Here is an 18,139-nt window from a genome sequence, read left to right as displayed (position 1 = left end):
GAAATAGAGGGAGAGAGAGGGGAAGGCACCACAAGCTAGAGGGGGTCACCAGACTGAGGGGAAACTTAACCAGCGAGCTACCGTCACACGTATAGGAGATGTCATCCGCAATGCCTCCACTCAGCTTGCTAGGATTCCTTGCTGGCTGTTTTCTATTATCTCTGCATTGTAAGTAGGCTGTGTTTCCAAACAGCGGGCAGCGCAGGAAGGGGGGCGGAAAAAAATGAAACACTCGCTGCAGGGGAAATCACAATTTCGCAGTGATAATAGATACTGCCAGTATGGGAAATATGGCTCGGGGTAAAGAGGGCTGCAGTGCAGGATGGGCTGGGGGAGGCTGGCTGTGACCTGACTGACAACAGCTGGGACTGAAAACAGAAGCAGGCAATATTTTTTTATTTTAGTTTAAAGGACGGCTGAAGTGAGAGGGATATGGAGGCTGCCATATGTATTTCTTTTTTAAGCAATACCAGTTGCCTGGCTAGCCTGTTGATCCTCTGCCTCTAATACTTTTAGCCACAGACCCTGAACAAGCATGCAGCAGATCAGGTGACTGGCATTATGGTCAGATCTGACAAGATTAGCTGTATGCTTGTTTCTGGGGTTACTCAGACCTTACTGCAGCCAAATAGATCAGCAGGGCTGCCAGGCAACTGGTATTGTTTAAAAGGAAGGAAACATGGCAGCCTCCATATTCTTCTCACTTCAGTTGTCCTAAAGGAATAGTCAGGCAAAAAAAAAAAAAAAAAAGGTTTCACTTACCTGGGGCTTCTACCAGCCCCATGCAGCCACCCTGTGCCCTGGTAGTCACTCACTGCTGCTCCGGTCCCCCGCCGCTAGTTTTTTTGCCCGACCTCGGGGTCGACGGGCCGCCACGCGTACATTTGCACGCATTCCCGCTGGTGCATGAAGCTGTCGCGGACATTAACACATACATTTTTACGTGTTAGTGGTGCAAGGCGTACATTTTTTGTGTCCTTTTGATCTGAGGTTGTGGGTGGTGTGAGGCATCCTTCAGGTATCCAGGGCCCAGGTCATGTAGAGATTGGAATGTTAGCATGCCAGTGGGTTGCCAGTGTAGCGAGATTGGTGTTATACAACAATAGCAGGGTTGGCTTGAGGGGTGTGCAAAAATTGCATAGGAAGCAAGGGGACTGCTATGTGATTTGCCCGTGAGTCGGCACAAATGCACTATAACACCATAGACCTATCAGATCACAGCCCGATATTATTAATATGAATTTACAGTATTCTATTCAGAATTTATTTTCCAGCTGGGTGGCATGAAAAAGTAGCCGGCAGGGTGCGAAGGGGGAATGCAGGGCCAGTGCAACTCTGCTTACAGCATAGGAGGAGGATAAGGAGGCGATCTGATGTCAGCCGGGTGCTTACCAAAATTAGTCGGGTGCAGCATCCGGCTAAAAGAGCCTGGGGAGAACACTATTTATATAGCATAACCATCCTCTGCAGCAATGTACAGACTAGTACATACATAGTCATGTCACCGACTGTCCTCAGAGGAGCTCACAATGTAATTCTACCATAGTCATAGTCTAATGTGCTACCAGGGCTGTGGAGTCGGTACAAAAATCTTCCAACTCCGACTCCTCAGTTTATGAAACAATGACTCCGACTCAAACTCCAACTCCGGGTACCCAAAATGGCTCAGACTCCGACTCCTCGACTCCTTAGTCTAATACTTAACAGGGCTGTGGATTTTGTACAAAAATCATCCGACTCAGACTCCTGACTCCGACTCCCAACTCCGGGTGCCCAAAATTGCCCCGACTCTGACTCCTCGACTCAGACTCCACAGCCCTGTGTCCTGCCATATTATGTACTAGTAGACCTAAGTCCATTTAAAAACAGGCTCTAGGTCTCTGTCACACCACCGCCACATCAGTGCGCATGCGAGCGCACCCGTCCGCTGGTGCAAACGCCCAGCTCCCCGGCCCAGTCCTCCGGTCTCAACAGCTGTCTGTGCTGCACATGCGCAGTAGCGCAAACACTGACGCAGGGACAGGATGATGCAGGGACACTTGGGGATTATTCTTTAGGATTTATATAGTACTGATATCTTCTGCAGCACTTTACAGAATATATAGCTTTGCCGCAACCACCATGGAAGTTAGCAGTCAATATGCAGCGGCTTTGAAGCGATCTGGCAATCAGTTGCTCCATTCAAGTGAATGCCGCTGCTGACCATCGCCAGATGTTGACCTGCATTGAACTACTAGGCCAAATGAAAATCTGGAAACGCTGATAGGTCCGATCCCAAAACGGGTACATTTTGCATGTAATATGCATGGACGCCAGAAGCTATTTGCATCTCAATGACCATCCCTAATCACCACTTTAGGATATTTACAGGTAGTGTTTAGCAATCAATGCACTGATCAAAACTGTAAAAAAGAAATACATACATACCCATACGAGACAGCATGTGAAACATGACAGATGGGCGACGAGTTTTGCAAAATGCTGTCTCATCATTTACTGGGGCCCAGGCTGCAGCAGAAAGGGTTAAAGTAGACCGAAACCAAACATTTTTTTAATTCAAAATATTTAGTTGCACCACTCTGACACATCCAAAGATAAATAAACACTCCTTCAAGCCTATGAGCATTTCAGTGCATGCTTTTCACCCTTCTCTCTTCATAGCTAGGGTTATACTGGGGGCAGCCATTACGTCTAAGCTTAGTAGGAGGTTAGATCATGGGTGTGTTTGTCACCAGCTACCCTCCTTTACAGGGGCGTCTATGTAAAAGCTCACACAAGCTGAGACTACCTCCCCTATGACATCATCAGTAGCAGCCTGTGTTTTGTTTTTTATCTCCTCCATGTAACAAACACGCAAGAGACAGCTGCGGTGAACAACGATACCACCGCAGCTGCCTCCATCTCCCTGCCTAGCGATCTATCCGGTCCTCGGGCGTCTAGCATGCCGAGGACGGGTTTGTCAGCAGCACATAGGGTTGCATTGTCGCGTGCGCGCGCTCACAGACAAGACCTTTATGCGGGAGGAGGCGCGTCAGCTGACCGGCCGGTTGGCTGACGTCAGAGGAGATGCTCGCCGCTTCTCATTGGTTGATGAGAGTGGGCATGCCAGAGGGGTCTCCTCTGCTTCTTAAGCTTTCCTGAATCACTCGCAACTTGTCTGCTGTTGCGAATATTTCGTGTTAGCGCTCAGACTTTAGATAGATCCGGTGTGCTTTGATCCGGGAGGAAACCGGGGATTTCACACAGTGATAGGATTGTTTGATAGCTATAATCATAATTTGAATATTGTATTATCTGTATATGACTCTTGCTCGTTCTGACTATTCTTACTCTCAGTGATTCTGTACTTCTGCCCATCTGATCTTGTTGCCGACTCTGCCTGTTAAAACCTTCTTTCCTTTGCCTTCTGACCTTGCACCGTATCTGCCAGTCTGTTGCCAACTCGTTTAGTCTGACCACTCCACTCTCACCAGAGGGCCCTAGTCTCTGGTGAGTGGTTTTGTACTGTTAGTGCCCACCAGCTCCTCTAGTGTGGCATAGCTAAAACCTATCAGTACTACTGTTGCACCAAGCACTATACTTTGCTATCACATTAGCTGTTGGTATACTTGTATTATTGGTGATTCTGCAGATCATCATATAATCAGGTATATATCTGCATTATAGGTGATACTGCAGATCACCTAATAATCAGAATTCTATTACTTGCTGACACCAATCGTTACACTCCACCAGTCTGCCGGATTCTGTCCCGGCAATATGAAAGGAAGGCAGGGGTTCCTCTAATAAATGTAAAATATTTTATATTTGTGAATCATGCAGCTGAAAAAAGACTGCTATTTATTATTATAAAAGTTAGAAAATTTTATTTCTGAAATCTTGTATTTTTAATTTGGGTCCACTTTAAAGCACACCTGCACTGAGAAGGATATGAAGGCTGCCATATTTATTTCCTTTTATACGATACCAGTTGCCTGGCTGTCCTGCTGATCCTCTGCCTAAAGTAATTTTAGCCATAGACCCTGAACAAGCATGCAGCAGATCAAAAGTGTTTCTGACTGAAGTAAGGGCTGGTGCACACCAAGAGCGCTTCTGAGCTCTTTTAAAAATGCTAGCGCTTTAAGAAGTGCTTGGCTAATATATTTGAATGACACGGACCACACCAGAGCGGTTATTTTTTTTTTTCCCCAAACACGGCTCCTGCTGCATTTCTGCTGATTTCTGAGGCAATTCAGCCTCAATGTTAAGTATAGGAAAAGTGGAAAATCGCTCTGAAAAGTGCAATATCAGAGCGATTTTCCAAGCGGTTTTTGTGTTAAAACCAGTATACTAACAAATACTACACAAAAATGCTCCAAAAGTCACTAGGTATAGAAAAAAAAATTGCTAGGCACATGCCTACACTACTTCAGGTAACTAGTATTGTTTAAAGAGAGTCTGAAGCGAGAATAGATCTCGTTTCAGACCTCATATATAGCAGGGGCACTTGTGCCCCTGCTAAACCGCCGCTATCCAGCGGCTTAACGGGGGTCCCTGTCCCCCCAAATCCCCTCCGTAATGCGGGGGAGCGCTTCCGCATTGGAGCAGGGCTAGCCGCCTCAGCCCTGCCCCACGCGCGTCTGTTAGACGCGTATCTCCGCCTCTCCCCCGCCCCTCTCAGTCTTCCTTCACTGAGAGGGGCGGGGGAGAGGCGGCGATGCGCGTCTGACAGACGCGACTGGAGGCAGGGCTGCAGCCGTTAGCCCTGCCTCCAGGAAGGGAAATTCTACGACCAACCTAGCGACCAACTTTTGCGGGGGGTGGGTTGGGGGTGAAGGGACCCCCGTTTAGCCGCGGGATAGCGGCGTTTTAGCAGGGGCACACGTGCCCCTGCTATATATGAGAGCTGAAGCGAGATTTAGTCTCGCTTCAGTGTCTCTTTAAAAGGAAATAAATATTGCAGCCTCCATATTCACCTCACTTGTGCCGCTGCTGCTTCCTGCTACTGCGCTGCATGCTGCTCTTCATCTCCCCCCGACACTTCCACCTTCACAGCCAAACTTCCGTCTGTAAAGGTGGAAGTGTCAGGAAGATGGGAAGGTGGCAACACAAATGAATTAACCCCTTTCTACCATGGCCCAAGCCCCGTACTCACCGGGACAACTTTGCAACTTCACAAAAAAAACTGTTCCAGCACATTACATATGCATTTCTTTTGCCTTTCCTGCTCAACTCATTAGCTTGTGAGCCCCCTCGAGAAACAGTGACCAATAGGAGTCATTAAAGAGAAACCTTAACCAAGAATTGAACTTCATCCCAGTCAGTAGCGGATACCCCCTTTCCCATGAGAAATCTTTACCTTACCCTAAACAGATCATCAGGGGGCTCTGTATGGCTGATATTGTGGTGAATCCCCCTCCCACAGTGGTCCTGACCGTTTCCTGTCTGTGAACCTCGTTGCATTGTGGGGAAATAACTGCTGTTTCCAACTGCCAAAAAAGCAAGCAGCATCTCCTTCCACTGACATCACCTGCCAGCAATAAAAATCAGGGCTGTGGAGTCGTTACAAAAACCTTCCAACTCCGACTCCTCAGTTTCTGAAACCACGACTCCAACTCCGGGTACTCAAAATTGCTCAGACTCCGACTCCTCAACTCCGACCTCTTAGTCTAATACTTAACAGGGCTGTGGATTTTGTACAAAAATCATGCGACTCCGACTCCCCAGTTTATGAAACCACGTCTCCGACTCCGGGTGCCTTAAGTTACCCCGACTCCACAGCCCTGGTAAAAATGTCACCATGTGATAAATGTCAGAATGTAAATCAGGGAGAGGAAAGATTTTACTATATGAAAACACTGACTGAATCATTCATACATAATTATTCTAAAAATTAAGCACTTTTTTATTACATTATTTTCACTGGAGTTCCTCTTTAATTGTACCTTAGAAAATATCTGTATCAATGCTAAATGGTGCAAGAAGAAAGTATACATGGAATAGAGTCACATTACACACAGGACAGTTAATAGGGTACAGTTTTCACCACACACCAATTTGCTATTCCCAGCAGAGTAGCGGGAAATCCATGAAGACTAAAGGTGCGTACACACATGCGACTATAGTCGTTTGTAACGATCGTTCCCCGATCTTTACCAACGACGATCGTTACAAAAAACGAACCACTGACTATTAAGGCAAACGACGAACGAGCCAAATCGCTACAAAAGAAAGTTCTGTCTCGGCGGATTTTAACCATCGACGATCGTTTGCAAAAGTAGTACATCGTTGGAAACGGTCGTTCGTACTAGGCTTGACATGCGCATTTCACAATTTCTCCGTGAAACTTCTCATTTTTATGCGCAGGCGCAATAGTTGCTTTACGTGATGTAACGTTCGTTCTAACGATCAGATCGTTACACACCTTTTAAAACTAACTTTACTTAGGTCGTTCTTTCATCAATTAAAAGTTAGTTTGTCGTTCTCAACGAACGATCGTTGTCGCATGTGTGTACGTAGCATAACTGACGGAATTACACCACAGACAGGACTAACCAGACAAGCCTTCGATGCTGGGAAAGATCAAAAGGCAAACAAGAAAGGTGCTCGTTCAGCATTAAACTCATATTCCATCTTCATCAAATGCAACGCCATAGCGCTACACGAGTCACTCTGTAATGTAACGTCGTTAAAAATTATTACCTTTATATTTCAGTTTACAGCCAGCGGTGACTGACAATGGGAGCGGGAAAGGCTCAGAGGAAGCGGCACATGGCTTCTGTGGGGATGTAGGCGGGGCTCTCATCAGCCATATATGGTGTGCAGATGTACCCCAGGACTACAGATGGTTAATGAGATGCTAATTATAGTTTGTATGGAAATTGTATGTAAATGCAGCCTTGGCGTTGGGCCAGACACCATTCTTGCTCAGTCTGATCAGCCCAATAGTCTGCATACAATGTACAAAAATTGTATAAGGGAAAAAAAAAGAGAGCAGAAAACACTGTGTTGCCGCTAATGGAAGTCTATGGGCAGCATGAAAAAACCCATATAAAAAAAAAAACGCATTTGTGTTATATGCATGTGCATTTAAAAACGCTGGTTTTGTTGCATGGTTTTCAAAAATGCATCAAAAACGCACATAATGAAAGTCAATGGGAACGCAATGGTATGAGTTTTTGTTGCTTTTTTTACGCTGTATTTCCGCTTCCCGTTGTCTTCCTAGTGATTTGCATAAATCAAAATCTTAAAACGCATTAAAAACGCATATGCGTTTTGTATATATGCGAACCGCAAATGCATAAACCGTGCACACAACGCTAGAACACCACATACGCAGGAAAAACCGCAAATGCACTAAAAGCGCACACACACACAAAAAAGCAAATTACAGAAGACGCGACGATTCCCACTCTGTTATGTGTGCGCCCAGCCTTTGAGTGGGGATCCCCTGACAGAGGGAAAAAGAAGAAAGGTCTGTTCAAAACTCGTAAACTTTATTAACATACACCAAAAAAGTTCACTTGCCGCTCACCTTTGCAGGCAAGGTGTTTTCCACACCTCTGGCGCTTTAACCTCCTTGTCAGTTGTCCCGAACTCAGTTCAGGGTAACCTGTGCAGGAGGATTGCTCAGGCCCCGCTGGGCCGATTTGCATAATTCTTTTTGTTACAAGCAGCTAGCACTTTGCTAGCTGCTTGTAACTTCCGATCGCCGCCGCTCGCCGCCGATCCGCAGCAATCCGCCGCGCCGAGCCGCTCCCCCCCGCCTCAGACCCCTGCGCTGCCTGGCCAATCAGTGCCAGGCAGCGTTGAGGGACGGATCGGGATTCCCCATGACGTCCCGACGTCCATGACGTCGGTGACGTCATCCCGACCCGTCGCCATGGCGACCGGGGAAGCCCTGCAGGAAATCCCGTTCTCAACGGGATTTCCTGCATACTCTGATCGCCGAAGGTGATCGGAGTGGATGGGGGGATGCTGCCGCTCAGCGGCTATCATGTAGCGAGCCCTTGGCTCGCTACATGATAAAAAAAAAAAAAAAAAAAAACCTCCTGCGCTTAACCGGCAAGGAGGTTAAAGGACAAGTAAGAAGAGTATGGACGCTGACATATTGATTGATACCAGTTTCCTAGCAGCCCTGATCTATGTGGCTGCAGTAGTGTCTGAATTACACCAGAAACAAGCATGCAGCTAATCTTGTCAGATCTGACAGTAATAAACATATTTAGTATAAAGATCGTGGAAACTGTGTTCATAGGAAGTTTCCAGCAATTCAGTCTTGCAGTGAGTACTTAGCGTCAGACATTACTGCAGCCAAAGAGATCAGCAGGATAGCCAGGCAACTGGTATTATTTAAAAAGAAATACGGTAGCCTTCATATCCCTCTCACTTCAGTTGTCCTTTAGGCTGGGTGCGTGAAAGGTCGCGTTTTCTGTCATGTGCATGTTTTAGTGCGTTGGCATGTTGTTTTTTTTCAGCATATGCGTTTTCTAGCGTTTTGCGGTTCGCATAAACAAAACACACCTGCGTTTTCCATGCGTTTTTCTATTGCATTTTATTCAAATCACTAGGAAGACAACAGAAAGCAGAAATACATCAGAAAACATTTTTTATTTAAAAAAGGCATATAAAACCGCTTGCAAAATGCAATACATTGCATTACCATTGACTTTTATTATGTGCATCTCTGATGTGTGTTTGAGAATTATGCAACAAGACCAGCATTTTTAAAAATGCACGTTTGAAACCGCATACAAAACGCATATACATTTTTTTATGTTTTTTTGATGCGCCCATTGACTACCATTAGCGGCACAAACGCTGCGCTTTCCGCAACGCTACCGTATCTGCCAAGTGTGTTCCCACAACTGAAGTGAGAGGCATATGGAGGCTACCATATGTATTTCCCTTTAAAGTGGACCCAAATTAAAAATACAAGATTTCAGAAATAAAATCTATTTTCTAAATTATAATAATAAATAGCAGCCTTTTTTCAGCTGCATGACGACAACACAGGCTGCTACTGATGATGTCACAGGGGAGGTAATCTCAGCTTGTGTGAGATTTCACATAGACGACGCCCCTGTGAGGGAGGGTAGCTGATGACAAACACACCCATGATCTAAAACCTCCTACTAAGCTCAGAAGTAATGGCTGCCACCTGTGTAACCCTAGTTATGAAAAGAGAAGGGTGAAAAGCTTGCACTGAAGTGCTCATAGGCTTAAAAGGAGTGTTTATCTTTGTATGTGTCAGAGAGGTGCAACTAAATATATTTTGAATTAAAAACAAATTTGGTTTGGGTCCACTTTAAGCAATGCCAGTTGCCTGGCTGTCCTGCTGATCCTCTCCCACTAATACTTTCAGCCACAGACCCTGAACAAGCATGCAGCAGATCAGAGGTTTCTGACATTATTGTCAAATCTAACTAGATTAGCTGCATGTGTGTTTCTGGTGCGATTCGGACACTACTGCAGCCAAATACATCAGCATGGCTGCCAGGGAACTGGTATTATTTAAAAGAAAATAACTATGGCAGCCACCACATCACTCTCAAAACCAGGTTCCCTTTAGCATCCAGTAGGAACTCTCTGCCTCAGACTAGCTAATCTGCCGTTTGTCCCAATTTGAGCGCACAAATTCTTCTCTACATAAATCAAAAGGAGTAACAGTTAGATGAATAGAAAAACACAGCCAAACCTGGCATCCCACACGGACACCACACACACAGCACCATTGTCATCAAGGCTCGCTTTACTCACAGCACAGAATGCTGCCAAAACCAAAAACTCAGTCAGGGAGTTATTGCTTCACAGTTACAGGATATTACTCAAGCTCGTCTCACCACAGAGAGCAGGCCATGGAGACAGAAAACAGAACCAACGTTCCAACAGGTTAGCCGCGCCATTATATGTTCTCAGAACACACACACCTAATGTTAGGAATACACCATACATTTTTTAGCAGATAGATGGTTCGATAAATCATTTCTGCCATGTCCAATCTTATTTTTATCGTATTTCGGATCGATTTCTCAAAGAAGAATGGAAATTGATAAGAAAATCGATAGAAAATAAGATCGGACAGTAAATCGACTGAAAGATTCCATCGTGCATTCCCAGCATAAGAAAGGGTTAAGGCTGCTTCCACACAGGGACGTTACAGGCGCACGTTAGTGCAGCCTGTAACGCTCCCCCAACGCACAGCAATGTAACACAAGTGGGCTTTGCACAGTGCCCACGTTGCGTTACATGTAACGCTGCACGTTGTAGTGAAAGTGCAGCATGCTGTGCGTTGTTTGCACATGCTCAGTGGGGGGCGGAGAGGAGGCGGGGAGATGCCGCTACAGTAGCCGCGCACATGGCTACTTAATATGTACTGCACTGGCGGCCGCTGATTGGCCGGCGGGACCACGTGATGCGGAGTGTCTCGCTCCGCATCACGTGGTCCCGCTGGCCAATCAGCGCCACTCTGGGAGACCTTATGCGGATAGAGCCGCCTAACGCGGCTCACTCTACCGTCCTCTCCCGCACCACCATGCGTTGCATAAGGGGCACGTTATGCGACCATAACGTCCCCTAAAACGCAACGTCTTGGTGTGTAAGTAGCCTAATACTTTAGATTGGGTACGCACAACATGAAAAGCTGCGTTTTATGTCATGTTTTATGTTAATGTTGTGTACGTTTTTTGTGCGCTTGCATGGGTTTTTTTTTTACCACAAGCCTTTTTCGTGCGTTTTAACGAGTTTGTGGTTTGCATCTACAAAACGGATATGCCTTTTGAATGCGTTTTTCATGCATTTGTCGTTTGCGTTCTATGCAAATCACTAGGAAGACAACAGGAAGCGGAAATACGTCACAAAACATTTTTTTAAGCAAAAACGCATAGAAAAAAACGCATGGAAAACACATACCATTGCGTTTCCATTGACTTTCATTATGTGCGTTTTTGAATATTATGCAACAAAACATGCGTTTTTAAAAATGCATGTTTTTTCCTGCAGCCCATAAGACTTCCATTAGCGGCAAAAACGCGTTTTCCGCAACACTAGCGTTTGTGCTATGTGTCCATATGACTATGGAAGTCCGGGGATCCTCTCTGTTTCAGAAACCGACCTGGCCAGGTCGGCCTCTCCTGCGCCTGCTCAGAACACTCTAGACCACATGAGAATGATTGACAGCAGCGCTCATGCAGTAGAGGCCGACCTGGCAAGGTTGGCTTCTGAAACCATGGGGATCCCGGGACACCGGAGCTGCGGTGAGGGACATACCGGCTGCCATGCGCTGGAGGAAGCCCCGGGTAAGTAGATCTAATTTTTTTGGGCTGCTCGGATGCTTCCTTTAACCCCCTTGGCGTTCTGATTCTTTCTGGATTTTAGGGTCTAAAAGCGGCGCAATTTTTTTGCACCCTTTCAGACCCTAAAACCTAGAAAAAATCATGCTGCCAGGGAGATCTGCAGCAGCCCCAGCAATCGCTCACCTCCCTGGCTCCAGCGCTGCAGTTAGGCCTCCATCCTCCGGGTGGCACTGCAACTCTAAAGTGAAATTGCCAGCTGTCGTCATGAAGACAGTCAGCAATCTCACCAGGAGGAAGCAGAGCCCCGGAGGTAGTGATGGGAATTCCGGCTCTTCTCAGAGAATCGGCTCTTCTGAATCGGCTCCCATTAAAGAGCCGGCTCTTACGGCTCTCAATCGGCTCTTCATTAAAGGGATACTGTAGGGGGGTCAGGGGAAAATGAGTTGAACTTACCCGGGGCTTCTAACGGTCCCCCGCAGACATCCTGTGTTGGCGCAGCCACTCACCGATGCTCCGGCCCCGCCTCCGGTTCACTTCTGGAATTTCAGACTTTAAAGTCAGAAAACCACTGCGCCTGCGTTGCCGTGTCCTCGATCCCGCTGATGTCATCAAGAGCGCACAGCGCAGGCCCAGTATGGTCTGTGTCTGCGCAGTACACTCCTGGTGACATCAGCGGGAGCGAGGACACGGGCGTGCAGGCGCAGTGGTTTTCTGACTTTAAAGTCAGAAATTCCAGAAGTGAACTGGAGGCGGGGCCGGAGCATCGGTGAGTGGCTGCGCCAACACAGGATGTCTGCGAGGGACCATTAGAAGCCCCGGGTAAGTTCAGCTTCTTCGACCCCCCTACAGTATCCCTTTAAATATCACTAGACACCACTCAGAATCGGAGTAAAAGCCCCGCCCCCGTCTCCATGACAACTCCAGACTGCTTCTCTGACTGGTGCAATCCCTCCTGCTACTGCTCTGCTCCGCCCCATACACTCCTACAAGCGGCGAGAGGAGGACTACATCTCCCAGCATGCCTCAGCGCCCTTTATTACAGACCAAAGCAGGGCTGTGTGGGGCGGCTGAGGCATCGGCTCTTTTGAAACTGAGAACCGGCTCTTGTCGTTCGTAGAAAAGAGCCGGCTCTTAGAGCCGGCTCGTTCGCGAACGACCCATCCCTACCCGGAGGAGAGGAAGAAGAATGGCGTCCGACGTCGGGATCCCCGGGAGTTATGTAAAAACGCTCCCGCTGCGCGCATTGCTCTGCTCACAGCCTCCGGCGACTACCCCGAGCAAAGGTCGGGATTACCGCTCTGATCTGCGGTTTTCCGCCCCGACCCTAGCTCGGGGTTACCGCCAAGGAGGTTAAAAGGCCAGTGAGAAGGGGGTACCTGGTTAAGAGTGAAGAGAAGATATAGTCAACCAGATACTACAAATTTCTGCTAGGATTATTAGTATCTCACCGATTGTATCCAGTTTAGGGCAGGAAGCAGGAGCTGGCATTGTGAGAGTTTCTGTAAAAAGCCACACAGAGGGTAGAAGGTGGTACAGTTCAGATACCACCAACCACTGCTGAAACCGGCCCTGGTGCTTCAGACTACATGGCTGTATGGATGGTAATGTCACATGACCTTGAAGATTAAGAACCCCCTCCCTTCCCCAAGTATGGATATTTTGTGGGTGAAAGAGGGGGTGCACAGTTAGGTTAGCCGAGGAAGGCGGTGCAGAGAAAATAGCAGGGGAAAAAAAATGCCACAAATTAAGCTTAATCTCTGAGCAGCAAAGGGAGTAGGTGGGCATGGACAATAGTCATCCCCCCTCTGAGTAGCAGAGGGAGTAGGTAGGCGTGGTCAAAATCTCCCCCCTCCCTTTCCGTACAGCAGGGAGCGGAACGCTGGACACTCACCCAAGAAACATACATCTCTGGCACAAGAGACCATTTTAAAACCCAGAACCCAGGCAATAAAAAGATGTATGCCACAGAAATGATTTATGAGTAATCCACAAAATTGTGTAAATTCCAAATTATACTTTCCTAACACCGTATGGATGACAATCATAGGTGTCAACCATGGCTTTGGTATCTCTGAAAGAAAGTATGCAGAAGCTAGAGGATACGAATGAACGCGAAGGGAGGAAAGTAATGCTACACCACCAGATGGTAGATGGACATAAATACTACACCAAAGCAGGACAGTAAAAAAGAAAAACAACTCGTATGGTGTACGGCTAAGAGAAGGGAATTCCGCAGGGAGAGACTATATAAAGGGACAACTAATTCCACAAAAACCTATAAAGGTGCTGAGGATAACAGGACATATGGCAGGATACCTAAAAGCCAGTTAAGAGATTATTGGCAATTTGTGGCAGCAGTTATGAGACTAACGATATAACCGTAAAAGCTAAGTTATGTGTAAGAATTTCACAAGGAGCATCAGGACCAGGTTCTGATGAGTTCCTGTGCAGTCCAAGGGGATCTGCGCTCATTGAAAACCAACAGTCTGAAACAGGCTGTCTGCATGTGGGGTTAATGTGGCTCTGCAAAATTTAAAGCTATAGAGTGGCTATACATCAGCGGTTCTGGATGTAAGTCTGGCTCTAGGGGCATAAAGAGATAATTTGCATATTCAGCAGTGATGCATTGGGGGTATCCACGGATGTTCACTTAAAGAGAAACTGCGACCAAGAATTGAACTTTATCCCAATCAGTAGCTGATACCCCCTTTTACATGAGAAATCTATTCCTTTTCACAAACAGACCATCAGGGGGCGCTGTATGACTGATATTGTAGTGAAACCCCTCCCACAGGAAACTCTTGAGTACGTACTCCTGGTAGTTTCCTGTCTGTGAACCTTGCTGCATTGTGGGAAATAGCTGTTTACAGCTGTTTCCAACTGCCAAAAAAGCATGCAGCAGCTACATCACCTGCCAACAGTAAAAATGTCACCATGTAATAAATGTCAGAATGTGAATCATTTTTAAAAGATTTTACAACGGGCAAACACTGACTAAATCATTTATACATAACTATTGTAAAAATTAAGCACTTTTTTATTACATTATTTTCACTGGGGTTCCTCTTTAAAGCTGAATTATCGCAAATACCTTCGGTTTTAAGAAGGCAAATTACACTGAGGCTGAGTGCACTCATAACAGAGGGTGAAAGGTCGCATTTTCTGTCGTGTGTGTGTCCGCTCGATTCCCCGCGAGCGGACAATAGCGGGGAATTAAGCGGAAGATAAGCGTCGCTGGCGGGGACGAGCGGGTATCAAATCCGACGGACGAGCGGGGACGCGGCGGGTACGCGCGGGGATGGGGCAGAGGCGATCCGGCGGCTAATCGAGCCACCGGATCGCTCCGTCTAGATTAGGCTTTACACAGTGCCTGGCTGTCCTGCAGTTTAATGGTAGTAGCCCCATTTGCAAAGAGATAAAAACAGGGAACACCAAGAGCCCCAATAGTGTAATACGTACTGGATAAGGTGGCAATAAATCCGTATTGCTACCGTAGATACAAGTTAGGGTCACCAGCAGGCAACCACTGTAAAGGCAGGTGGGGAGATTATCCTGACCCCACTACGGATTAAGAAGTCACTCTCTGTAGACAGGAAAAAAAGGGTACTGTTGCCGGGCACTCTCTGCGCATGAGCATGACGTCATGAACGACGTCACGCTCATGCGCAGAGAGTGCCTGGCAACAGGAGCGCGATCTAGGACGCGCTCCGCCGGGCAGCGCAGGTGTACTACTCCGGGTCAGAGCGACCCGGAAGTAGTAAACCCCCCAGAGATGTTCGCCACATCTCACCCTCCACCAAGGGTGGACTCCAAAATTGTATACAATGAACAGAGGCGCCAAAAGTATAAAATTAGATTAAATGAGCTTAAAAACCAACTCAAATGGCAAAAATGGAGGAAGTGGTGGTCTTACCTCCCTCAAGCAGACTCGACAACGACTGCAATTCAGACAGTCAAACACATTTATTAGAAACTCCCCCCAAAAAATTTGCAACGCGTTTCGCAGGCTCAATCCCGTTACATCAGGCAATACAGGGAGGAGTATCAAGCGATCTGCACAAGGATTCAAGTTAATCACCTCTGTCAGTTAAGCACAGAGGTGCTTAACTTGAATCCTTGTGCAGATCGCTTGATACTACTCCCTGTATTGCCTGATGAAGCGGGATTGAGCCTGCGAAGCGAGTTGCAAATTTTTTTGGGAGAGTTTCTAATAAATGGTGTTTGACTGTCTGAATCGCAGTCGTTGTTGTGTCTGCTTGAGGCAGGTAAGACCACCACTTCCTCCTTCATTTTTGCCATTTGAGTTGGTATTTGCCCCTTGCTTGTTTCAGCCAGGCAACTTGCATTGTTTATAAGCGAATAAATAAGGCAGCATCCATATCCTTCTCGCTTCAAGTTTCCTTTAACCTCCTTAGCAGTAACCCCAGTAGCCGCTGGGAGGTCTAAGCAGAATCTGTGCGCAGAGGGTGTTTGTAACTCACCTCCCCCGAGATCCAGACGCTGACAGCCATTCCTCTTCTGATCCTCTGAGGTTCTGGATCCCTCGGGTGAGGTCATCATGACAGACAGCGATCTTACTATAGGGGTAGAGTTCCACCCGGAGGACGGAGGGAGCATTGCAGCGCTGGACCCAGGGGAGGCGAGTTATATGCAGGGCTGCCGCAGTATGAGTTTTTTTTTTTTGGGGGGGGGGGGGGTCGCTTTTGGGTATAAAAGCTTGTGAAAAAAATTGTACCACTTTTAGACCCTAAACTCCAGAAGCAATCATACCGCTAGGGAGGTTGAAGGACAACTGAAGGGAGAGGGATATGGAGGCTGACATATTTATTTCCTTTTAAACAAGGCAAATTGCCTGGCTGTCCTGCTGATCCTCTGCCTCTAATAATTTAAGCCAAAGACACCGAACAAGCGTGCTAATCCAATCAGACTGAAGTCTGATTGGACTAGCTGCATGCTTGTTTCAGGTGCGAGTCAGACACTACCGCAGCCAAAGAGATCAGCAGGACTGCCAAGCAACGGATATTGTTTAAAAGGAAATAAATATGTCAGCCCCCCATATACCTCTCACTACAGTTGTCCTTTAGGCCCCTCCCACCCCCCAAGTTTTCATCCCCGTTGAGCCTAAATCTCCATTTTAGTTGCATTTTCTAAACATCTCTACTGGATAGCCATCTGGCAGGGAGCGGACTGGCAGCTGCTGGCTATAACAGCTTCACTCTCATTCCTCCCCTGTCACTATCTGCCTATTACAAGGATTTTGTGTAATCGCTGGAATGGGTCCAAGAGTGGAGGGAGAGAGAGGCTGGATTTCTTTACATTTTAATATCTAATCATCATTTTTTAAAATGCTTGTTTTTTAAAAAGAGTAATCAGGTTTAGTCAATATCATCAATCTGTTTACCACAATTAGCCGTAGTTTCACACGAGAGCATCGCGGTACGCTGCGTCGGACAATGTAATCGTTGTGCCAACGAGACTGAGAATCATATTGTAATGGTACATTCACATCGGGACATTAGCAGCAAGGGTGTGCTCTCAGAATCAGACCAGTTCCAATTCTCATATTGGCATTCGGCCGTCCGGAGTAAAATCGTAAAATTACTGCTCCAAGTACCGCGTTCCATTCTGCCAATGCGAAAATTGGCTTCAGAAACAAACATTTTCGACAAACAGCGTTCACAGAGAGGCGCTCATGCTTGCTACACAGCCATAGCAGCTAAGGCATCTGTTTTTCCACTGACCTGAGGAAGCAGGAAAGTACCTACGAAACGCGTCGCTAATCTTATGTGCTCTAATAAACGACCTTTTTTCAATAAACTGGTGCAAATTCTTCAAGAGAGGTAAGATTGCCTCTCGGTTTATAAGGTTAACAGTTTATTAGCCTATCTTTTATGCATTGGGTGCCTTCACCCCTGTTTTAACCACTTAACGACCGCCTAACGCCGATAGGCGTCGGCAGGTCGCAGTGGTGTTTCCATGGGAGCGGCCGTTCCATGTCAGTTCACGGAGGGTGTCTCCATGAACAGCCTGCGAGCCTCCGATCGCGGCTCGCAGGCGAAATGTAAACACGCGGGGAAGAAATCCTCTGTGTTTACATCATACGGCGCTGCTGTCGCAGCAGCGCAGTAAAGGAGATCGGCGATCCCAGGCCTCTGATTGGCCGGGGATCACCGGCATCTAATAGGCTGAAGCCTATCAGAGGCGGAGCAGGACGGATCACCGTCCTGTGCCACCCACAGTATGCAGGAGAGGGAGGGGGGGGAAATAGCACTGCGGAGGGGGGCTTTGAGGAGACCCCCCCCCCCGCTCGGCCACAAAGAGCGGCAGCGATCAGACCCCCCCCAGCAGGACATCCCCCTAGTGGGGAAAAAGAGGGAGGGGGGGGGGGGGGGGGGGGGGGGGGGGAGTCTGATCGCCCTGCCATTTACACGATCTGTGCAGCGGGCTGGAGAGCCCGCGCAGCATAGATTTAACAAAACACCCCTGGTCCTTAAGTGGTTAAACAGCGTTAACACGATGGCTAGGAAAGTGAAAATTGGCTTCTAAAATAAGAATACGTCAATAAAATGGCCACCAGGGATCCCCTGGTTCCCGGAGGCCACACTAAAGTGGCAGAATGAGCGTTTTTTTACATGAAGTGGGGGGTCCAGGGCATCCCCTGCCCTGGCCCCCTAGACCCCCAAATCCATGTGGAAAGCCGCTTGTTCTGCCACTCTAATGTGGCCTCCGAAGACCAGGGATTCTCCGGCGGCCATCTTCGTAGCGTCACTGTTTGCCGAAAATTCTACTTTCAGAAGCCAATGTTCGCATTCAAGCCCCTGTAATACAGATGCAGAGGCCGTCTATGGTGTTTCAGTGTTGGGAGT

The 18,139-nt window shown here is 47.3% G+C and overlaps 1 protein-coding gene across 7 annotated transcripts in view; it reads right to left on the bottom strand.

The window, feature by feature from the left end:
- Window positions 1-18,139, bottom strand: part of AP1S2 (adaptor related protein complex 1 subunit sigma 2) — a 172,404-nt gene that overhangs the window by 148,834 nt on the left and 5,431 nt on the right. The window contains exon 1 of one of the 7 annotated variants that reach the window (XM_068270774.1): window positions 82-133. The exons of the other annotated variants lie outside the window; for them this stretch is intronic. Coding sequence (XP_068126875.1) covers window positions 82-105 — 24 coding nt within the window. The 5' untranslated portion in view covers window positions 106-133. Of the gene's footprint in view, window positions 1-81; window positions 134-18,139 lie in introns of those variants that run through there. 7 annotated transcript variants of the gene reach the window in all.

This window comes from Hyperolius riggenbachi, chromosome 2 (genome assembly GCF_040937935.1).
Source record: "Hyperolius riggenbachi isolate aHypRig1 chromosome 2, aHypRig1.pri, whole genome shotgun sequence".
Lineage (NCBI taxonomy): Eukaryota > Metazoa > Chordata > Amphibia > Anura > Hyperoliidae > Hyperolius > Hyperolius riggenbachi.
This window is presented reverse-complemented; position numbering and strand designations above follow the sequence as displayed.